The sequence below is a fragment of the Lagopus muta genome, chromosome 20 (assembly GCF_023343835.1).
Source record: "Lagopus muta isolate bLagMut1 chromosome 20, bLagMut1 primary, whole genome shotgun sequence".
In the NCBI taxonomy this organism is placed as follows: domain Eukaryota; kingdom Metazoa; phylum Chordata; class Aves; order Galliformes; family Phasianidae; genus Lagopus; species Lagopus muta.
In genome coordinates this window covers 1,375,236-1,398,704 of record NC_064452.1, presented here as the reverse complement: position 1 = coordinate 1,398,704, position 23,469 = coordinate 1,375,236, and the positions used below count along the sequence as shown (strand labels likewise).

The following is a 23,469-nucleotide window of genomic DNA, read 5'->3' as shown; positions in this document are numbered from 1 at the left end:
AAATGAGAGGCTCCACCATCCCTGTGCCTGGTTACTCCAACCATTTCCCAAGGATGTGCCCAGCAGCAAGGCCAGCTCCTGGGGGCCGCGTGTTCAGTTGGAATTGGCTCAGGATCCTCTGCCTTCATCAGCTGAGGATGAGAAACTCCATGGGGAGATGGGAAGAGATGGGCAGAAAGCGACTGACCTGCTGGGGAGGGCATGAAGGGCAAACAACAGCAGCAACAGGCCTGGCTGCACAAGTCCCAGCCCACTGCTGCTCTGACTCTGTCAGTACGTTCAGAATAACAAAAGCACAACGATGGCACTTCACAGTTACTTTGGAGCTGAATTTCAGCTCATCAATCTTTATCTCACACATGGGATATTCTCATGGCCAACAGTCAAGGCGGTAGAGAGCTCCAAGTCACAGGCTTGTAGAGAAAGCAAATCTGGAGCTTAACTGGGAAGTGAAAACCTGTTTTAAGCACAGCAACAGAGACATTGGAGCAACCCTGAAGCCAAAGATGGAGAAATGAAGGGTAACAGAGGGGAGAGCAACAGCGTGATGTCAACACATGCTAAGAAAGAAAGAAGGTAAACAAGCCTGTCTCCCAGTGATATGCTGGGAACTACAAGTGTCTGCACCAGGTCAGATCAAAGCATATCCAGTTCAGCAACTTGTCTCAGAGGCAACAGCTGATATCCAGAGAAGGGCAGGAGATCACGCTGAGCGCACACAGGTACTTCCCAGGAACACTTTCCCTTCTTCCAGCAAGCTGCAATCCCAATAGGCAGTGTCACTGTACCTAATGGGGCTGCTGTCAGCGAGAGTTCATGGACTGCACTGCAAAAATCACAGCCTGCAAACTTGAGGATGGGGGCCAACAGGCAAGAAAGAGAGCAGAAGTGTAGGCAAGATTCAACTTCTCCTAAATTTGTCTTTAAAGAAGATCAGAATCTACAGCTTGGCAAGGAAGGAGTACAGCCCAAGAAATCAATGAGACAGGTTTGCTCACTGAAGGCTCGCTGCATGCGGTCTCAACCAAAGAGAGACCAAAATTTTGGGGTCAGAAGCTGTGAACACGGATGAATGCGGACCATGCACCAACTCACCAAGTGCAAATTACCACACAAATGAAGATTCTGCTACAGTGAAAATGACAAGATAACCAGATTTTCCATCATTCCGAATCAATTGCAAACACTTGTTTATAAACAAGTATAGTTCATTTTACTCTGTGATGGGAAGTATACCAAGAGCATCAAGTTTTATTCACTAGCAATCACAGGCTGCCCATCACAGCCAAAGCAGGAAAGATCTTCTTCTTTTAGCAACGTGAAGTGCGGGAGAAGCTGGGCAGCCATGAAGGAAGAACACTGAGCCCTAAACAAGACAGAACAAAAGGCAAATGGGTAACAGCCATCTCTGCTGTTCGCCAGGTCACACGTGCAGTGCTTTCTCAGGTAGGAGCTTCCAAAAAGCTCATCAGTCCTTCAGTTTGTAGAGGTTAATGGTTGTACAGAACAACACACTTTATAAACAGATTCTGCACCTAAAATGCAGTCCAGCACCTTTCTTACAGACTGCACACACAAATGCCTCACGGTAATTCAGGATGGCTTCAGAGAGATAAAACAGACAGGGGAAAATATCAGTTTGAATTTCTAGCACAGAGTGCCCAGCTGCCTCAGCCCAAGACGGGTGTTGCTCTGAGGAGACAATCATAGCTGAAACTCTTACCTCTGCAGCATGTGATAGATCATTTCCTGACTCTGATCTGCAGGCTCCTCCATGCTGTCTGTGAAGGAATTAACAGATTGCAAGTGCTGCTATTTTGGTTTTTCCAATACTGCAGCTCAAAACCCAGCAGCGCAGAGCAGCGCAGAGCCTCCCGTGCTCGTATGGTTCTCCTTGAGGCAGCGGCACTTCCCAGATTGCTTCAGTCTTTTAACCTTTGTCCCCTGCCTTCTACTAGCCCTCTGTCACTCTTTCTTCCTGTGACGCAGCAGCACACACAGCGAGTGAAGCAGCCTCCCTGCAGCGCAGGGGGAAAGCAGCTGATCAGAGACAGAGGAACCCCCAGTTACGTAAGGAGCTTTGCACAGCTCTGTGCTGTGTGCCGGAGCCCCACGAGACGAGGATCCCGCAGGGAAGCGGCTGCACAGCTGGCTCCCTGCCTGCCCAGAGCCCCCAGCAGCCAGCACAGCTCCTGCTGCCAGGAGGCAGCTGTCACAGGCCGGCTGCAGCACCCATCAGCTAGAGAATTCATTCAGCAAGCAGGATTTTGTATCAGGTGTGCACAGAGGGCGGGGAGGTGACAAGGAAAGCACCTCCATGCAGGCAAGCAAAGCCCAGCGGCGATCCGGGCAGCAGAGCACACAGACGCCAGCCTGAAGCTGGGACAGGTCAGCCAGGATTTCAGCAGCTCAGTTTCTCCACCCATTAAAGAGAGACGAGCTCGCTCCAAACACTACAGGAATAAACGCCCCCAAAACAAAGGTGCTGCGGTCCTGCAGGGCCTGTAACAGCCCTGCAGAGAGGATGCAAGTTTGCTCAGCACCAAGCACACGCACGAACAAACTGCAGGTTTGGACTGGAACTCAACACAGCAACTGGGTTACACTTTGAAATTTCGTGACACTGGGGTCTGCCTGAGCATAGGGCCATCCATAACCAGGCAGCACAGCCCTTATTTGAGGCACACACTTTCCAAGAGTCTGAGCAAAAGCTATGCAATTATCCAGGAAAGAATCACTCAATAATAATAACAATAATAATAATTTAAAGGAAAAAAAAAAAAAAAGCAAATGCCCAGAGAAAATAGAGACATTATGAAGACAGGCAATGCTGAGCCCTGAGCAGCAAGGCGAGGTCACTTCGGGAAAAAGGGACCTAAGAATAGCCAGGCAGTGTGAGCAACGACCGACAGCAAGCGCCACGTGTCTGATAAAGCACAGGCAGACAATTCCTGCAGATCCAATTCCTGCAGGCATTGTCAGCAGGAGGGCAGAGCAGCACAGCGACATGCTGTGGTGGTGGTGGTGAAAAATGTCACGGGGAAATAAATCCAAGCCAGGCAGCAGACAGGTGATAGTGAGGGAAAAGAGAACAACCAAACAAAAACCCCAAAGCCAGGCAGGTCAAGGATTTCAGCTCCTGACAAACTACGTGCAGCACAAAAGCCACGCAACCCTCTCCCACGTGGATGGCTGCAGAAGAGAAGTCCCAGCCCTGCAGGTCAGAGGGGACTTGCATCAGCATCATGCCATTGTATAACACTGGTTGTGCTGGAATAAGCCAAGAGGTGTCAGATGGAAGACATGATGGCCCTGCTCTCTGCGTGGGGAACAGCCTGGGGCACAGTCCCTAAAGAAAGATGTAAAGCATCCAGAGAAGAGCAAATGAAAATGACTGCGGGTCTGATGAACACAGCCCAGGAAGTGAAGGGGCTGCCAGCATTGGATGGGCCTGGTGAGGATGGCCAGTGACAGTCTTTAAATGCAGGAAAAGAGGACAAGGTTCCTGAGAACGAGAAGTAATGAACTTAAATTATAACATGTTAGCAAAGCTTTCAAACAGCACTGCAAATGCCAGCAGTGGCAGAAGGACTGCACAGGCTGCTGCTGGGAACAAGGTTTCGCACCGGGTTCACGCAGTCCCTGATCAGGACCAGCTCAGCATCCAGATGACCAGACCTTGGGGCAAACACACAGCCCACATGACTCCTGGGATCTCTTCCAGTGTGACACTTTATTAATCCCAGATAGAAAGCAGAGGTTGTGTTTGAGTGCATTACACACCTGCCTAGTTACTGAAAGCCTCTCTCAAGTGCCAGCTTACTCCCTGTTTGAAGAAACGTTCAGACCACCCAAGAGTGGCAGAAATTCCTCATTTAATTCATTGTAAGACAGAAGCACGTAAGAAGAAGCCCCCTGTCTTGTACCTTCCAGCACCAAGTCCATCCCAACAGCCCCTCAGTTCAGCACAGACCCCACTCCTCCTGTATGCACAACCCCATCTGGACACCCACTTCCCTCAGCTGTGCAAGCTCCTGCTCCCCCAGCCCTGCTGGAGGCTGCCATCAACCCACCGGATCCCAGAAGGCCATCACAAGGGCAGAGACTTAAGAAATATCAGACTCAGCTTGATAAAATCTGCATTGCTTTCTCTCATAAAGCCCACCATGTATTCAGAGACTTCATTGGACACACATTGCATACAGAAAATGGTACATTCCACCTCTATCTAAATAAAGTTTTTGCATGATATTGAATTTCCTCAGTTTTTGATCCTGTCTTTAAGATTTATTCAATGTAATTGGAATTTATTTTTCAGTTTTGGTGAAATCTCTTTCCCAAATATTTGCCCACGCTCCAAAAAAGCCTACTCACAGCTCCCAACCCCAACAGCTTCCAACCACTGTAGCTGCAAGGAAACAAATCCCACAGCTCCACGCAGCCTCATGCTAGAGAACAGCTTCAGCTGGGTTAAAAGCACTCATTGTGCTTCTGCTTCAGCATCAATGGAGACGATCGGCCGCAGCATCCCAACAGAAGCACGGCACACGAGGACGCGTCACGGTGACACAACACTCACCATCACTCGCACAAAGCCGCTCCCTGCACAGCGCTATTCAGAGCCCCGCTGGCAAACGGCGCGTGCAAAGCTGCCCCCTCCCTGGAGCCTCGGCCACAGGCAGACAAAAGGGAAGCCTGGGTGCTTCTCGGCTGTTCTGAGCAAACCCGCGCTGGTTGCACACGTACCTGACGCACATCGCAGCCAGCAGCCTGCACTGATCCCAGCACTGCAGCATGCCCAGCGCTGCCGGTGACGCTGCACTCTGCTCCAGAGGCAGCGATGCACGAGCTGGCGTGTGTGCAAGGCAGCCGTAAGGAGGCTGCAGCACAGCCATACACACACACACACACACACACACGCACACGCACGCCCTGAGAAAAGATTATCCTTTTTTTTTCCCCATGTTTGGCCTTACAAGGTGTGGAAGGAGGGCAGCTCTTATCAGTTAGGGATTTTGTAACGTGGCCATGCCGATGCGTGCGTGCATGCAGTCCAGGTGGCAGGACTTTGTGAAGCATCCACAGAACCTGCCCTAGTGCCAAGCCTGCCACTGCAGCCTGGTCCTCAGAGAGGCAGAGGGAAGGAATGAGCACACACATACGCCGGCAAGCAATGCAGAGCTCTGCAGCCAGAGCAAAGGGCGGCTATGGCCAGAGGAATGGACGCTGGGAGGCAGCAATCCAGACTTATTCAAAGACAGTCTTTCCTGCAGCCTTAAAGAGACAGAACCGTTAGTTTGAAGGCAGAAATTGCCAGAAGTCAGTGCCTGGATACATTAACCAAAACCAAGAGTCTCATGGCAGCGCTGACACGAGGCTGGGCCCAGGAATTTCAGAAAGCAACAAAGGATACAGCACAGATTACAATGGTGAGGTAACTTCACATTCATAGTGATGCAATTTTAAACAGCAATCAAGGCAGGTATGCAGCCTAAAGCAGGAAATTCGGTTCCAAAACTACAGAATCCAAACTAGAACACTGCTAGGACTCCTCTATAAAAAATACAGAGGAATTGCTGAGTACTGTGGCCACAAGCCCCTTTCCTCTCCTTCAAACTTACTTCTCTTTCAGAATCCATTTCTCCATCACACCCTGCCTGCTGAAACTCTGGTACCCAATTCCTAGCACCACATTTCAATCAAAATCCATACTCCAGTTCCTAAAACCCCCAAATATCCTCACTTCCACATCCCCGAGAAGCATGAAATTCTATGCGTTCCTGCAATAACAGCTTAACACTCTCCAGATGAAGCCTCACCAACGACATAAATGCAGTAAAAGACAAGTTATGCAGCTGAGAGCAGATCTGAAGTCCTTTCACAAAGTTTTGGACAGATGTGCTCTGCAGGAAAGACAGAATGCATGTTTTGTACCAACCAGAACTAAGGGGTGGGTGGGAGAGTTTTGTGCAGTTTGTCACTGACAGTTTTTGCCTCACACAGGCAGCACAACAGGGCCCACCTCTGAGTGCAGGCACAGTCCCACCGTACGTCTGGTCTTAAAGACAGAGTTACAACAGGGTGTCAAGAGATCCACAGCATTCTCTACCGTGGAGATTCAGCATCACACAGCGACACTTAAGCCAACAAAGGGATGGAGGTAAGTCCTTTGTTTTGGCAGGGCTTCCAACTGATCACGTGCAAAGGAAAACGTTTTAGCAAACATCTTATTGAGACTGTTCACCAAGAAGTCCAATTAATGATCGGCACAAAGGCCAGCATCTCTGTGGGTGCACTGCCAGAGCTATGAGCTGGGATACCTCTCAAAATGTGGCTTTCAGTTGTTGCAAGTGGATTGCCAGGTGATTTCCTACACCCCTTTCATTGCTTATGAAACCAGTGCCCTGATGGACAAATACCAGAAGGCACGCAGGATTTATTCTATTTTAAACAAGAATTTGATACTGGATGCTATCTTTAAAACTAGGAATTAAATATAGCATCAGCCAAGAACAATTTATTAAACAAAACAAACTGACTCAACATGTGGCATTCACAGAGAAGTTACTTTATCTCCCACTGACTCCTCAGCAACACAGCTAGCAGCCCTGCACAGCACAAAGCACCACGTCCATGGCACTGCTGCCCTCAGCTGGAGCACCGAACTCAAACACAACACAACTACACCCAGAAACAAAAAGGGAAAACAGTACATCCTGCTTTATCACCTACAGGTGCAAAACACAACAAAGAGCAAATTTTGTTGGCATTAGCTGCATGCAGCCACTTTCTTGAAGGATGCTCATTGTCATAATTAACTGAGCAAGGAAGACATTTACACAAGCTTTATCACTGATAGTCTTTAAATAAAATACAGCTACAAGAAAGGAAAGAAACAGAACATTCATGTGCACAGCTACTCTTCCAGCATACACTTTTGTTAAACACTGGTGTAACAGACACTGATTTGAAGTTCATTATCAGATCATGGCTTTCTCAATCCCATCTCTAGCAGTCAGCTAGCTCAATCAAAGGCCTGCACAGATATCTAGTGGTGTGAAGTCTGTATTGTACAGCCTGTCCCAGCAAGACCGGCTTTAGCAACAGCATAAACACTTACCCAGATCAATCAGGCGATGGATGGAGCACAGCCACACACGCTCCGCATGCTCAGATGAAGAAACACGAGCTGGCACCCAGCCTGCCCACAGCTGGGCCAGGCCCTATCGGTCAGGCACCACAACCCGACCCCAGCAGCCCTTCCCAGCTCAGACAAAAGGCCTGTGAGGTTTCAGGTACGGAGCAAACGCCAAACCATGCAGTGAAGCACCACCCGCCCTGCATGAAGTGACAACGCGACGCTGCTTTTTATTTGAATGCATGTCTTTGCTACAAAACAACAGCTCATGTAGCTAATGACCAAGGAAGAAACATTTCTAGTTAGCAGGGTCATTTCCACAGGGCGCTCCTTCCAGGAGTGAAAATTTGCTTGGGAGATCAAGGTAAGTGCTGGGACAGCTGCTGCACAGAAGGCACAGGCACCAGCACTCAGTGTTACAGGACAGGATAGACACAGATAACCTCCACAAAGCAACAAAATGTCCAAACTTCAGTGATCTGGAGCATGAGAGGGAAGAACAACCTCATAGCTGACAACCAACCCTGCTCTTCCAGGCCTCCTGCGCCACAAGAAGTAATCTCTTTTCTCCAGCCATCAGAGCAATAGGCGCACTGCCTGCCACGCTCTGTGAAGAGGTAACGGATCACTCAGGTGCTCTCACAACCCTTCTGTATCTGACTCAGTTCTCTAATTTAGAGATAATTGCTCCCTGAGAAGGACTTCTCTGCAGCAGTCACTCACCTCAACTACAGGCTGTTTCTGTGGTTAGCTAACCAAACCTTCCTGTGTGCTACAGCGGGGCTAACCAGAAAATGGAAAGATTTTTGGCAACTCCTCACAAAGACATTCTCCCTCAGATCTGCAGCTTGTTTGAGCAATACTGCACAGAGCTCCTCACTCAATTTGTCTGTGACGCTCCAGAAAGAGTTGCACCTTTGTGATTATCAAAAGAAAGCTGTAAGCAAGAATGCCAGTGTTCCATTGATTCACTGTCAAACCGTGACTGCAAGCAAGTGGTTTACCTTGTCTGTGTCTCAGTTTCTCCATCTGCAAACATTATTTGGAAATCTTTTGATGAAACAGACTACCATCCTGGAAAACCATTTCAATTCACCTAACCTTATCTGAGAAAAACAGCCTAATGCTGTAACTTTTTTTTTTTTGTTTATTTAAATTGGCATTTCCCTCCAATTTAACTGAAAGTCAAGTACCCTCAAAACAGAATGCCAAAGTAAGCACGTTACAACAGAGGTGCTCAAGGTTGCACATCTATTGCATTATAGCTCTCTCGTGCCAGGCAGTGTCCTCGAAGTTGCACACAGACACTGCCTGATTTTCTTGCTTTGCCGTTGCCTGTTTCACACTAGAGGTTATGTCTTCATACAGCTTCTTCTGTTCCTCAAATGTATACAGTTACAAGACTAGAGCTTTTCCCACTTCAAATTTACCTTTTTTTAGCTGCCTAATTGTTACAACTGACAGCCAGGGCAAAGACAATCCCCTTTACATTTGTGTAAGGTTTTCTATCACCAGCTGGCTGACCATACCCAGCAGCTTGAGCAGAACAACGCTCAGCTACGGACCACTGTCGCCCTCTGGCCCAGCCCAGACTCTGTGCATGTTTTCAGAGGCTGTCTCCATAAAGTGACAGTGGAACCACCAACAATAGGGACAAATAAAACAGTCCTCCCAGCTGTGAGGCCAACATCTCCCTGAGCTGCAAGCAGTAGCTACTACATTAAGCTTTGGTTTACTGCCACTTCACAGGTTACCAATCATTTCTTTAATCAGAACTTTCTCTATCCAAAACAAAAACCATCCAAAAATCACAGCAAAAACTTTTGAGGCCAAACCCAGAACCGAGATACAAAGGTGAGATTAATCAGTATGCAGCTTGCAAGGGGCAGCTTCGGACTTTCTTGGGAACTGATAGACAGACTGCAGCTGAGATATTTATCCATACCTCATATGGTTTGCCAAGCCATCTTGAGTGCTAGGAAGACCCAAGTCTGAAAGCGAATCCGAGCAGACAGAAACAGGGGACAGAGACCTCTCTTTCTCCTCTAGCAGGTCAAGTTTCACCAAGGAGCTTGTCTCATCTTCTGAGTTATCCTCTGACACAGAACCAATAATAAAGCGAGAGTGAGGGTTCATCTCCAGGGGTTTAGCAGGCTGGGAAGACTCTTCCATGGCTCTTCCAAATTGAGCTCTCAGCACTTGAAGGGACAAAAGAAAGAAGAGAAACAAAACTCAAGGTTAATATCTCCTATTGCAAAACAAATAAGGCAAAGCAAGATTTGCTTCCAATTGGAAATGCAATGGTACAACACCAGAACACAATAGCTGAACCTAGACAGGAGTCCAGGGAACAGTAATTTCTGTTACAATCACTGACTTTTCTGTTTGCACAAGGACTCTGAATTCAAAGCAGCTGCAAAACCTGCTAGTTTTTGCAAAACCTGTAAAACTGCAGAAGGTATTTAAAAGAGGAAAATGTAAGGCATTCTTTCTTACATTTTCTCTAAGCACCCCATGTTACTTAGGATTCTTTCAGGAATCTGAGCTGCCCTACTGAAAACTGGGGAGCAGACAGCACACAGCTCCCAGCCAGCAAAGCAGGACTGCTTTATTCCTAACCTGAAATGCCCAAGTTTATAAAGACTTCAATCTCCTGAGCTCACTCACATCTGAGGACAAGTTGCAGCAGGACGACTTTAGCAGCACTGACAACACAGTACTGTCACAGGGCAGAGGCTCACTCCGTTCATCCTTCCCTCTTCCCTCCTCTGCTCCAGCTACATGCTCACACTGCAACTCCCCAGCAGCTCTGAAGCTTTCCAGACCACCTGAGTGTAACAACTGCCACCAACAGACTAGTATAACTTCCTGTGAGGTTAGCAAGTAGGAAAGAAAGAAAATGAGAGATGGAGAACAAAGGAGTACCTCAGACAGGTGGGATGGTGAATTACTGTCTGACACGTTCAGCTCTGCCCAACTTTGATGCATTTACACACAAATGGAAATCAAATAATCAAAAAACCAGAAATGTTTATGCACTAACCTCTTGTTATTCTTGCAATCTGAGCAGTTACCCACTTCCAAAATGAACTGGAAAACAAAAGAATTAACAGGTAAACATTGTTATGAAAAATACTCTGCAAGTGATTAGAAAAACAGTAGAGAAGTGTAGAGAACAGAAAGGCCCACACATCTGGGGCCACTGAGTAAAGCAGGAGCCAAACCTGTGATGCCCCAAGGAGCACACACGAGATAGGAAGACCCCAACACCCTGCAGGCAGTTTTGCACTGTTTGTATAGGAAATGACACCCTGTGCCAGTGCGACCAGCTTACGGCTTTTTTTTCCTCTGCTGTCTCTGAACTTCTCAATCTGCTGGCCACTATCAGCTGAATCTGCTGGTCAAGAGCAAATCCCAATAATAATTAGAACCCTCATGAAAAACCAGGAGGTAGAAAACACAGCTGAGATGCCATAAAACCAATAGTTACCTGTAAAAAAAGTGTAGTACCGGCGATGCAGCACTACAGACAAGGAGCCACCCCAGGGCCCAGCCCTTCCAGAGGGACGTTACCACGCAGAAAAGATGGGCTTGGTGCCTTCAGCACCTCGCTGCCATCCCAAAGGAAGGAGGGCCGTGTCAGCCCTGCCAGCACGGCCGTGTGATGGGGCAAGCACAGAGATGCACTGTGAGCAGTTTGATGGGAACATGACAGCTTACATCCGGTGCACAGGCAAAACCAGACCACGTTATAGCACTAAACAGGACACAACCTAAGCTCTAATTAGAACACGGGCAAGGAGTTTATAGACACTGCAATCCTTGAGCACCATTTCTTTCCTCCCATCAGTAACTGAAAATTAAAAACAGATCCAACTGGCTTATGCAATTTTACCGTGACCGTACCGACTGAATTATTCAGACCCAACTCTGTGTTGACATCACTCCTCCCACAAACTCCAGTTTCACCCGGGCCAGGGGCAGTTCATTTTACAGGGAGATGTCCTTAACCATTTTATGACTGGAAAGCCACAGGCGCCCACCCGATGCAGGTGTTAGAGGGTGGAAGAAGGAAACAACAGGAAGCGTGACTGCGAGGTCTGCGTGCCTACCTGAGAATGCAGAAACTAAACCATGAGATTCCGTTACCAGGCTGCTCAGATGGGGCTCATTCCCACTGTTCAGACAGAAAACCTTGATCACGTTGGCTTTGTACACAGAAACTTGAAGACAGTGTTACGTGCACACGCACTCTTCCATCACACAGTTCCCAAAGAATTTCATTCAGGTGGATTTACTGTTGGCAAAACCAGCACCGGATCTGGGATGCAGCCAAAGTAACACCAACCTTTTCTAATAAAGGAAGGGTTTTTTAAAGAACTTACACTTTAATAACTATATTTTCAAGGCTTTACTTTTTTCCCTAAGTACAGAAGGAAGCAGAGCAACACAAGGGGAGCGCTTCAGGCAAACGCCCCATGAGAAGCACCAAACCCCAGCACTGTGCTCCAACAACTGCACCGACGCACTGCATGCACACAGCTCAGCCCCACGGCAGCCAGCTGCCCACAGCCCCACTCGAGGGCACTTTGATGCATTTCTGACCCCTGCAGGTGCGTCCCAAAGCCATGAGCTCTGCCAAAGCCTTGTGACCAGCTGTGAACTCAAACTGGCATCAAACTGGACGGAAGTTCAGCTTGTTCTCAGTACACTGACGTTCATTATCCACATTTTACTTAACCGTAATGTTCTCGGGGGCAATTAAAACATATAACTTCTTAGAGACGTCTCTGCAGATGCTGTTTGCTCTCCCTGCTGCAAACAGAACACTGGCGTTCCACCAAAGCATGGTGTGCTGCATCGGCCTCCTGAAGCCCAGCTGGCAGAGCTTGGAATGCAGCTCCTCACCCCAGCAAAGCACCGCCACACTGCCTGTGTGCAGCAACCTTTGCAGATGTTCCAGGTGTGTGAAGAACACTGAACAAGTCACTACAAAATAACTGTCTGCCTCCTCAGCCATTTACACAGCCTGTGCTTATTTCTGCGAGTTGCAACTGTGTCAAATGGGCTCACCTGCAGACGTACACTAAAAGAAACTCTGTATGCTACAGTGGGATCCGTCCTGAGAATTCCATCTTGCAGGGATTTAAGAACATGTAATGTCACGCACTGTGAGCCTGCTCAATTACACAAACATGGGTTAAATCACAGTTTTATCTTGCAGAATCTGAGCCACGCTCCTCCCTCCTGAAGGAACCAGCTCCCATCAGGAGCCAGAGCTCCATAACACGTTCCTAACTCCCCAGCTCTACAGACATCAAGGCATTTAATACCCAAATCAGACTCTTTGTATGCCTAATGCTACAAGCAATGAAAACTCTACAGTCCAAATTTACAGATGGACTTGTTTTCGCCTGAGGGAGAGCAAAACTCAATTATTTCTCCACAGCTCTACAATCATAAAGAGACAAATCTGGCTTGCCAAAGAAACGCACACAGAAAAACATCAGATCTTCACAGAATCACCAAGGTTGGAAAAGAAGTTTTCATAACAAGATGTTTTATTCTTGTAAATTATACCCAGGCATGAAGCTTACTTAACAGCAGATAGAAACCAAGTTCTGAATGTCTTTCAAGCCACCCCACAGAGAAAGGATTTACACAGCTGAGCAGAGCGGCACAGCGCCTGCAGAGGGCTGGAAGCTGAGTCCAGAGGGCAGAGATGCTTCTGTTCCCACCCAACCTCCTGAGCCACTCTCCCCTGCAGTGTGGCTGCTCCATGTGTGCCGTGCCCCAACCACGCACTGCCCCACTCAGTGACCATCCAACTCCCAGTGAAACTCTTTTGCTTTTTCTGCATTTGCAAACTCTCGCATGCATCCACAGGTGGAAGTTTTTATGGATTTTAAAGCTCACGACATCTATCTGAAACGCACAGATAGCTCAACACCCATTAGGGGTATGCGCTTCCAGGTCTTCCCAGGTAAAACATTTATCTGTCATTTCCACCGAGGAAACATAAAGCTAAGAAGCAGAGACCGCATTCACGCCATTCGCACTTTGCTAAGTCACCGGGGGCTGCGTCCAACTCCCACCTCCTGAGAGCACCGGCACAGCCGAGCACCCGCAGCTCACTGCTCCGGATCGGGCTACGATATCACTTCGAACCACCAATCGACGCGGTAAGTCCCACCCGAGAGCCCTCACAAGAAAATGTAAAAGCACAGAAAGAGAAGAGCGCAACAACGCGGCGCGCCGTTCCCATAAGGCCCGGCCCCGCGGAGCTCAGCCCACCGCCGGCTGCGGGAAGGACCGCGGTCCCACGCCGCACTGGGTGCCGGAGCTCGGCCGCGCCGCGCCCATCCCCGCGCACGAGGCGGCGCGCCGCCCGCATCCCCGCGCCGCGAAGGCCGGGAGACCCGAGGGGGCGACCGGAGCCCCGAGAGCCGCGCCCACGCGGGACGCCCGCGGAGCCTTCCGCTCCCCCCGGGCCGCGCGATGCCGGCGGGCCCGGCCCCACGCGCTCCCCGCGGCTCGGGCCCCGCCGCCTCCCCCGAGCTCGGCTCGGCGCTCATCGCCCCACGCACCACCGCCCGGCCCGGCCCGCCTCGCCGCTCACCTCAGGGTGCCGGGCGCAGCGGAGGCGCCGCGGGCCCCCGGCCTGGCGCAGGGCAGCGGCTGTGCTGGGGGCGCGGCGCCGCCCCCCCACCCCCGGTCCCGCCCGCGGCCCCGCCCCCCGCCGCCCGGCCCCGCCCCCAGCCGCCGCGGTGGTGTGATGCGAGGGGTTACCTCGGGTCAACCACCTCTAACCCCTCCCCTCCCGCCGCCCGGCCGTCCGCCGCTCCCATTGGCCGGCGGCGGGCGCGAAGCGGGGGGCGTGACCAATCGGGCGGCGCCCGCGGGGCGTGGCCAATGAGGAGATGCCGATGGCCTGAGCGGCGCGGCGCGGCGCGCCCATTGGCTGCCGGCGGAGGGGGGCTCCCCCTCTCGCGGTGCCTCGGACACGTGTCCCTTCCCGCGCCGCGCGATCCGGGGCGCCGCGGCCGGAGGCCCCGAAGATGCACTGAGTGCAGCGCAGCCCCGATGCGTCCTCCCGCGTGGAAGCGGGAGTCTGCTGCGGGGCTGCGTGGCCCGGTCCCCGTCCGCCACTCAGGCACGGGTGGCCGGCCGAACCCCGCCTGAACCCTCCCTGCGCGCCCCCGGGCCGCGGCAGCACGCGGTGAAGAAGCGCCCTCTGACTGCCGCGCCCTGCCGTGCGGGGGGAGCTGCAATTCTCGTGAGCGCCGCACCACCACTAATTGCTGCGCTCCGAGGTCCCGTTGTCGGGGCGGGCCGGGTAGCTGCGTGCACACCCGGAGACCCGGCTGCTGCGTGAGAAACCTTTCTACAAACTGGAGAGCTTCTGAAGCAGACCAAAGGACGGTGATGGCCCCAGCGTACGGTGCTGTGCCCAGCATGGCGGCACGGAGCAGTGCCTGCAGCACTGACAGCAGCTACACGCAGCCTTGCCTACCCCGGGTAACCACGGCGCTTGGCTCATCCCGGCTCTCAGAGCACGGTCATGCCATAACCTGCAACTGCTCTGCCCTGCCCACGTCATCCCTCAGCTAATAAATGCTATCCAAATATGCTGGAGGAGTGATTGCTACATGTCATTAAATCCTGTAGCAATTCTCTGGTTCAAGGGCAAAGAGAGAAAAGAATGCAAGAAAATAGCAAGAAATACATCAACATGAAAAAGCAAGCACGGATTTGGGAAGTGCTGCTGGAATGTGGCAGGAATAGCAGCCCACGGCCGCCCTCCCAGCAGCAGCTCATTCACCTCTGACAGCCACGCGTGGCCTTTCCACAGACGGATCCCCACACACATCCCACACCAGGACAGCCGCCAGCACCCCGCTGGCAGACATGCAGCACAGAGTACCTCCCCAAATATTAAATTATGCCACCTGGGCACAAGCAAATAAAAGCTTTGGACTTTCTATATCTCACAGCTGTTCCTTCCCACTGAAGCCAGCGGCAATTCACTGCTCTTCATTGTGAGAAGCACTGCTGGGAGACTTTTCACAAGAAATGCCATTTGAGAGGAACTGCAGTAACTGATTTAGGGGTAATACAGTGCAGGGTAAGGAGCACCCAGCAATAATGATTTGCCATGCTGAATCACAACCTGCTTTTAGGCCATTCAGTGAAATTTCTGGGACTTCTATAGCAGCAGAAATGCATTCTAGATTTCCTATAACTTTAGATTGAACTGGCTAAAAAGCGTTCAAGGCTTCAAATTGTGGACAGCAATAATAGGAACACAGTGTTCCACAAATTTCAGACACTTTGCAATGGCAGAGAATTGTAACCACAGTTCAGGCCCTTGGGAGGAGAGGGTGTTGTCTAGACACACATCCTTTTCCCACTACGTTCAGACCTGGGACCCAGCACCTTAGCTTGCATGGCTTATAAATGCATGCACTGTTCACACGTGGAACCCCTCCTCAGATTCTCAAAAAAGCAATCACACCCTTAATAATGCAAGTAAACCATTTTCCAAAAAAAATACAGGGAAAACGTTCTTACCTTCCATGAGGCCAAAGCAGGGTTCCATGGCTCTTCCCCAGGCTCTGATAACATCACCACGCACACACCAGAGGGATCATTCCAGGTGAGGGGGTGCTGAGGCCATGCACGCTGGCACAGCTTGCTTCCTGGCAGGCGAGGAGCAGAGAAAAAGGTCAGATTTGCTTTTTAAAGCAAAATCATGTTTTAGCTATTTGCAGAAGATTTTAAACATCGGAAACAAAACACGAACCCTTGCAGTGGCAGCAGCTGCGTGTTCTCACGGATAACCATAACCCTGCCTCTGGCTGCAGGCTGAGCTGCCGGCTCACTCAGTCCACAAGGTGTGCTGTCCTTGGCCCTAAGTTCTCTCACTGTTTCAGGAAGTGTCCTAAGATGTGTTGCAAATCTGCAGTTAGGCTTGTGCCAGAACTCCAGCCCAAAGAAACAGCAGAAAGAATCACAGAGTGAAACTAAGTGCTGGGATGGGAACACTTAGCAACAGCATTAGGCAGCCACATTAAAAATGAACATTTAGTTGCTTGAAATTATGTAAAATCTACTTCTCTTTTTAATACTTTTGAGTTTTTATTTACAAGGCTGAGAAACACTGGATTCCTAGTGATTTCTATCTTGGGAACATTGCATAAAAATTAACAAGCATGGAAATATCACTTTAAAAGGGGATACAGACGTGAATTCTCTTATCCAAATCAAAAACCTTCCCCAGCAAACACCACGGATACTACAGACACATGCTCAGATGCACCGAGTGAGAACACACTCATTGACAAGATGATGAAACCCTCCTCTGCAGAGGATCCTGGCAGATCTCCCTGACATCTACGCACTACATTTCACAAGCAGAGAAGTGAGCGAACATTTCATTTTATTTGCATGAATACACTATTTCCAAGATAAAAGATGAATGCAACTGCTGATTAAATGGTGATTTGCAACTTCATATTCTTTATACTGTGCTCTAGGTGGGAGGGCTGGGGGCTGTAGCTCTCAGGAATATTCACACTCTTGGTTTTTTTCACACTGGACAATGGTGAATGACATATTTACTCTATAGTCATCCTTTATGATGGGTGTAGTTTCAGCTTATGGTAACTGGATGTCACTTATGAATAAACTCAGCACCTGAGGAAAATATTTAGCAGTTTTCTCAAGTCTCTGGGCTATCAGTCACATGAAACACCACGGGTCAGTTCAGATTCAACAAAAACAGTCTACCTTTCCTCTTGTGATCGGGGACATAAACCTGTGTTATTCAGCACTTAAAAGCCAGGGACTTTGGAGAAAGAAATTATTTCCATCGCCATCTTTTGACTAATGTAGAAAATGCCAGTTGTCCAAAACCAATCCACCCTGCGACTACAGCAATCTCACCAGGACTCTTTGGTTACAGCTGCACTCTGGCCAGGCTTCCCCACCCATTCTGGCTGCAGGATTTGCTGGGCTTTGCTGCCCCATAAGCTGTGGGGTTTCACTCTCCAGGGCCAGCAGGCAAGCACAGGCTCCCACCCTTTCCTAAGCATTTGCAGCCCTCAGCATCAACATCCAAAGTCACAAAGAGCCTGGGCTGGAGATGAGGGTTCTGTTGGCTTCTAGAACAGCTGAGCCCTTAGCAGCCAGCGTCTCCAGGCAGCCCAGTGCCCAGCGCCCTCTCCCAGCTCCACACACCAGCATCACCCCTCGCAGCGTGCAGCCCTGAGATCTGTGCTCAGGACCACACCTCACCTGGGACGAACCGACTGAAAGGGAGCTTGACTGACAGAGAAGGCTTTCTTTGGGTCTATTTCTTACCAAAGTCCACATTTTGCTGGACTGGCTCAGAACTAGAAATTCATACAACCTATCACGAATTAAGACATTCACTTTAAGCCCTGCATGAGCCAACCATTGTAAAGATACAGTTTTCACCAGGAATATATGATTACAGAGCTGTTCCAGGAGCTCTGCTTATCAGCACAGTATCTGCTTAAACACCTGTACTACAGCTCAGAGAAAGCAGTAAAGATAAAAACTGCTTCAAGACTGTGAAGAGCAGGCGCAATTATGGTCACACTATTAATACTCAGCTTGGTGATAGTGCACAAGAGCCTTATCAGAGAAGGTAAGTTGCTCACATAACTGCAAGTTCTAACTGAATATTGACTTTGCAGGAAATTTATAAAAATATTCATTGCTAATGTTACATATTTTGTCACTTTACTGTGCTGAATTGAATCTCTACGCTCAACAAAGTCTCTAATGCACTGACGCTCCCCAGATTCTAGCACTTTTGCTGCCAGCAAAACGTTGATGTTGAAAATTAGTTACCAAAAAGAGGGTAGTACTGACCTAACTGCATCGCAGCTTGAAGGCACTCATCCCTCACTTTGCTCCCTGCAGACCTCAGGGACTACAGATGCCACGTGGGAAGCGCCTGGGCAGCCGGCCGCGTGCGAAACCTGGATGTCTTCCTGCAAGGTGAGAGCCCATGAGCAGGAGAGCTGTCACAGCTGCCAGGGGTACGGTGAGCCTTTTCTGTGGTCTCAGCTCTTCCCCAGCCACCTGGCCAAAAAGGATTACAGAGGTCATGCAGAATTCTAGCTCTGTATCACTAGAAACCAAAGAGACCATACCAATAACCTTAGGTGGGTTAGTGTCACTTGCCTGCAATCATTATGTGCAATATCTGAAATTTTCAGCCAACTCTTGCAGCAAAGAAAGCAAAGTTACTGCAGGATTTACTGCAAAGCTGGACTGGATAGAGCTGCCCCTGCCTCGTCACAGCAGGGTATCTGCACCCAGCTCCTGGCACCCGAGTGCTGGGGTTGAGGACATCAGCTCCCACTCAGCATGAGACCACAGGGCAACAGGGATCCCAAACAGGAGGTCGGCCTCTGGCCACTGATCAGGGAGCTGCCCACAGCAGGCTAGGCTGCTGTAAGGTTAGCTGGCGCCAAGGTTGTCCTTGGGAATTAACATTGCAACACTTGAGCATTGGGTGGTCCAACATACAGAATAACAACAGAAATAAGAACAGAGAACCTGCTTGAATTCTCCTCACTGTAACACTAACACCAAGCCGTCTGTGCAGATTCCCTACAGCAGTGCATCCCTCACAGCTAACTGCTGGCTCAAACCTCTCGTGGGAGGAACTTCATCCAAACTAAGAGAAACCTTTACTAACATTTACCTCTTATCTTTTTCCAGCCCCTGGGATAGCTGAAACCAGAGGGACATTAAGCAGAAACCGTAAAGTCACATTTCTGAAATGCTTTAGTCATCAAAGCTCTGTGCAAGTAAATCTGCTGCAGCTGGAGAAGATGCACGGAGATCTGACAGAGTGGGTAGCAGAGGGCTGCACTGTGGAGAGCCTGCAGGTCGTCCCCAGCACAGCCGGGGGAACCAACCGCACCTGTGTGTTACAGACATCCACGAGAAGGCAGTTCCGTAGAAGATTTATTTTCAGAAGCAAAGGTAAAAAGTTCAGTGTAACAAATGTCTGTTTAAGTATATGAAAGCATAGCAGTCTTCATTTTCATATAGTTCATACGATAGTGGTTATTAAAAAAATTATTTGTACCTCCTCAAAGAAATGGAAACTAAGGAGAGAGTAATGGTGCAGAGTTAACAGTACTGAAAGGTTCACGTTGGGAACAATTCCACGCTGCTTTCTCCCTTCTTTTGGAAGAGACAGGAGATTCTGGCAAATATAGTTTCCAGTATTAACACAGAAGGAAAATTCTGCACACTGGGAAGTGGCACATGGCAGAACGCCCCGTGGCTCTGGTACTGCAAACTGCCGGTGCTGCATCACCTCCTGTCAGCTGCTTCAGGTTCTTCAGTTCAAACAAATCTCTAGCTTCACTATTTGTCATTTCCAGTCTTTCTGGCAGTGATTTCGAATCACACCGTAACAGCAACACCACTCAAGCAGGAAGTGTTTTCCAATGGCTCATCTACCCCACGTGTGCACCCAGAGCAGCAGACCTCCCCAGGTAGGTGCCAGCTCTCCCTGCTGAGCCACAAACGCAGTGTAATGGTAGGTGTAAGGATGGGAGGGGGTAGTGCCTTTCACACAGCTCAGCCTGACTCCTCTCAAGCAGTAATTTCTCTGAATAACTACACTGACCCAATATATCATCCCAGGTCCCTTCTGAGTCCACAGCTGTAATAAGAAATCAATATTTAAGTACTGACTTTCATCCATGTTCAAGCAAGGGCTCCTAGCTTTCCTTAAAAACCTCACAGGCCTTCAGCAGGAAGTTCCACAGTGCTCTACAGCACTTACATACCAGCTGCTTCTGGGGAGCTCTCAGCAACTGAAAGATAACTGAAATATTTTCAAGTAAAAAGATTCTGAGATTCCAGAGAGATGTACAGCTTCCACTGACAGCTGATAGGAGACCCTGCACTGTTGCTCTGCTCAACCCAATGTACTCAGCCCAGCCTCACCAAAATGAAGATATTGAATGGTCAAAGACTTGCATCACATCTCAAATATTCTTTTGTTATCTCATTTTAGAGAGAATTCCATCCACAAATGGCAAACATTTGCCGATCAGACAAAATATAGGTATCATCATGAAAGCGTTCATCGTTTGCATCCTGTTAGCTCCCATGATATGCTACATCATATGTTTCATACATGAAATAAGCCACTTGGTAAGTTTTTGAAGACAACAGCTTCTCACTCAGTCCCATGCGCTGCCTAGCTGAAATACTGCTACTGAGTTCTGAGGGAGGGAGAGCTGTATTTACAGGTGTGGACAGAAGCTGCCTGCTCAGCCCAGTGGGACAAGAAAAACTCTCGCTCTGAGATGTACACGTGTCCTGAAGTCACTGTGCTGTGCCCATTTCACAAACGCCTCCATGTGCTGGGACAGTGCTCCTCCTAGAGGAAACACCGCTCCTCCTTCCCAGCAGAGCAGAGTAGCACATTAGCAGCTACCGCTTATGGCTGGCATGTCTTTTTGCTTGTAACAAGCTACTACCCAAATCACAGCTGTCAGTGCGAGGCAATTCTGTAGAAAGCAGCCCAGAACAGCCTTGTGCTGCTGGCCAGGTGCCAGATGTCACCCCGGTGTCACAGGAAGAACAGATTAGGGGACAGAAGAGCACAGGTAAGACTTTGGAAGGAAGCTTACCCTCTCTTTCCAGGCTGTAGGATGAACTATTTTAGCATAATGGTGAGCACATACATGCAAGAAGGAGACACTGAGATCAAAACACTGGGGCTGCTATGCCAATTTACTTCTGTGAAGTCGCATTACTTCGATTCCCAAACATCCCCTAATACTCACCATGGCCTGACCACAGTCTTTTCCTAGCATTGAGAAGCTGGTATTCCCCACCATCTCCTACTCTAACTGATTCTGCTTCTTTCCCAAGTGCTCGTGCCGTGACCGGATCGGCAGCAGATGGAGCAGCAAATGCATATCTGCAGCCTCCATGCCAGCGGATCGCCAGTCAGGAACACTCTCAGCCCAGCTACCTGAGAACAGAAAGGAGAAGTCAGTGCTGTGTTTTGCCTGACTCTCAGAATCCCTTCCACAGGTATTACCAGCCAGTGCCACTCAAACTTTGAGCAAGGGGTAGCAGGCCTCAGTGCAAGCAAATTTCAAAGTGAAAATGAGCTACTGTGTAGCAAGGAGATAGCCAAATCTGTGCCCAGGGAAGCTGGGTGGGCTCAGCCTTGCTGTCCTGCTGCAGCCGTTGGGGAGGGAAGCTGGTGCTGTCAGCACTGAGAGGATGCATGGGGCCAGCCTGCCCTTCACTGTCAGCTCAGTTTGGGGGCATCCAGGCAACAGTGACTGTGTTTGAAGACTTCCTTCCACTTAAAAAAAAAAAAAAAAAAAAAAAAAAACAACCTAAATATCCCTGCAGCCCTGGAAATGAACTCTTAAGGTGCCTTTTCATGAAGAAATGATTTAATCTTATGCTTCCTACCCCATTAAGCAAATTACTGAGGTACAATTGCTATACTCTACTCCCTCCTCACAGTGAAGGAGTCTGTCACCTTCCCCCTCTGCTGCCTCCCGCTGAGGTTGGAGAGCTTAGCCTGCTGGCAGGCAAGAAACTCTCCAGATACTGCACATACAGAACAAACTGCTCAAGAACACTTAACTTGCAGGAGTTATCAGTAAATAACGAGGGGAGAAATGAAAATCACTTCATTTGTTAAAACTTCTGAGTAGGAAAAGGCAGAAGGAGAGCACATTATTCATTACAAATTATCCACTTAGACCTTCCTGGAGTGTAACAGTGCTGTGAGAAATGTGCTACAGTTGGGAGGTTAGGAAATTAAACTGGGACCCTTAAGAGCCATTTCCCACGAGCCATTGAACAGCCATCAGGTGGTAACACCTTTTGGCCTCTCCTAAACTGAAAACCATTCAACCAGAATTAGGGCAGAAGGCTTTTTATGTCACTGCTACCTTTAGTTCAGTTCAGCCAGGAGATGTCACTGCACTAATTACCGATTTGAAAAACAAAGCACGAGCACTGGTGGAGCTCGCTAGGAAGAGGGGTGCTTAGTATTCCTCATGATAGTTTTTCTTCCTTTGCCAGATCCTTACATGAGAAGATCCCAAATTGTTGTTATCCACAAAACCTACTTACGAAATGCAGGCTTTAGCGAAACACCCTTTTACCAACAAAAAATGCATCATCTTCCTCCTCACCACTTACTGGAAAAAGCAGATTGAACATCAGCAGCTTAAATAACCACAGCTTCAACCGCTGCAGACTGAAACCAGACATGAGAAGCAACATCTACCTGGTTCGGAGCAATCACATCAATTCACTGCAAAATGAGCTGCTGGGAAGACATGCACATGCCGATTCCTTCCATTAACTACCTGGATTCATGTTTTAATTCCCAGATACTAGAAAAACCTGTTGGCATAAGCAATAAATACTTCATTGACATTCCAAACTCTGCCTCCCTCAACTATTTATTTTTTACGCACTCACTTAGAGCCTGGGAAGAAGGAAAAATAAATCAGTCCCAATGTTTTTTGGTCTTTGCAAACAGCTCAGAGCAGTGAACTCATCCGACAGCAGCACCTCCTCCTCCTCCCCAGCCTTGCAGCAGCAATGTGGATATTCACTGCCCGGCTTTAGTCTGAGGCGCTGCACATTTCATACAGCGCTCATACAGACTGAATCTCTGCTTTATTCCCCATTTCAATCTCACGCCATCTTCACCTCCCAGATACGAACTGCCAAAGGCTGCATCCGCCTGCCAGAAAACAGCTCTCATCTCCGCTTCCCACGCAAGGGATTAAACGCTTCAGAACCCGTATGGCTGAACGGGAGCAACCTGCGGCCTCACAGGGCGTTCCTCCAGCAGCGCCGCCATCAGAACCACCGCCACACGGCTGTGAGGGGACAACCGAGCTGCACCCAAAATGGACGGCGGCAGCAGCCGGCTGCTGCACGGGGCCGAGATGACACGGGACCGGCGCCCAGAGGGCTGCAGGCAGAACCTCGGCTGCGGGAGCAGCGCCGAGGGACGCGCAATCAAACTCGTAACGCGTCCTCGAGCGCCGGTGCCCGGCAGGCACAGCGACCTGCGGCATCGCCCCGAGCTCCGGGCTGCAGGGAGGCCGGGCGGGCCCCCGTGCACCCCCCAGGCCGCGCTCGGCCCTTCCAGTCGAGCTGCCGCGTGCCCTCAGGCAGAGCGGGCCTCAAACCCGCGGCCCAGCGGCGCCCCGCCGCCTCAGGTACCCAAAATGGGAACCCGACATCGGGGCTCCGCACCCCCCGCCGGGCGCGCGCAC

The 23,469-nt window shown here is 49.6% G+C and overlaps 2 protein-coding genes across 7 annotated transcripts in view; one reads left to right on the top strand and one right to left on the bottom strand.

The window, feature by feature from the left end:
• The window catches only part of ACACA (acetyl-CoA carboxylase alpha), a 112,866-nt gene that overhangs the window by 89,106 nt on the left and 291 nt on the right, over window positions 1–23,469 (bottom strand). For 4 of the 6 annotated variants that reach the window (XM_048967119.1, XM_048967122.1, XM_048967120.1 and 1 more), the window contains exons 2-5: window positions 18,038–18,250; window positions 15,710–15,837; window positions 10,182–10,228; window positions 9,084–9,336 (exon numbers count right to left, since the gene is read on the bottom strand). In XM_048967119.1, coding sequence (XP_048823076.1) covers window positions 9,084–9,310 — 227 coding nt within the window. In that variant the 5' untranslated portion in view covers window positions 9,311–9,336; window positions 10,182–10,228; window positions 15,710–15,837; window positions 18,038–18,250. Of the gene's footprint in view, window positions 1–1,723; window positions 1,956–9,083; window positions 9,337–10,181; window positions 10,229–13,757; window positions 13,848–15,709; window positions 15,838–18,037; window positions 18,251–23,469 lie in introns of those variants that run through there. The other 2 variants (XM_048967125.1, XM_048967124.1) reach the window with 2 other exon arrangements.
• On the top strand, window positions 17,753–22,367 carry LOC125703171 (uncharacterized). The gene is made up of 7 exons (XM_048967304.1): window positions 17,753–17,810; window positions 18,089–18,166; window positions 18,896–19,162; window positions 19,570–19,683; window positions 20,211–20,350; window positions 21,077–21,241; window positions 22,256–22,367. The coding sequence occupies exons 1-6, from the start codon at window positions 17,753–17,755 to the stop codon at window positions 21,218–21,220; spliced, it is 801 nt and encodes a 266-aa protein (XP_048823261.1). The 3' UTR covers window positions 21,221–21,241; window positions 22,256–22,367.

Bases quoted from the DNA above. Each gene is read 5' to 3' on its own strand.
- LOC125703171 (XM_048967304.1), top strand. From the start codon at position 17,753: ATGGTCACACTATTAATACTCAGCTTGGTGATAGTGCACAAGAGCCTT. The intron at 17,811-18,088 runs GTAAGTTGCTCA...TGCTCCCTGCAG, and splicing joins CAAGAGCCTTATCAGAGAAG to ACCTCAGGGACTACAGATGC. The intron at 18,167-18,895 runs GTGAGAGCCCAT...ATCTTTTTCCAG, and splicing joins CCTGGATGTCTTCCTGCAAG to CCCCTGGGATAGCTGAAACC.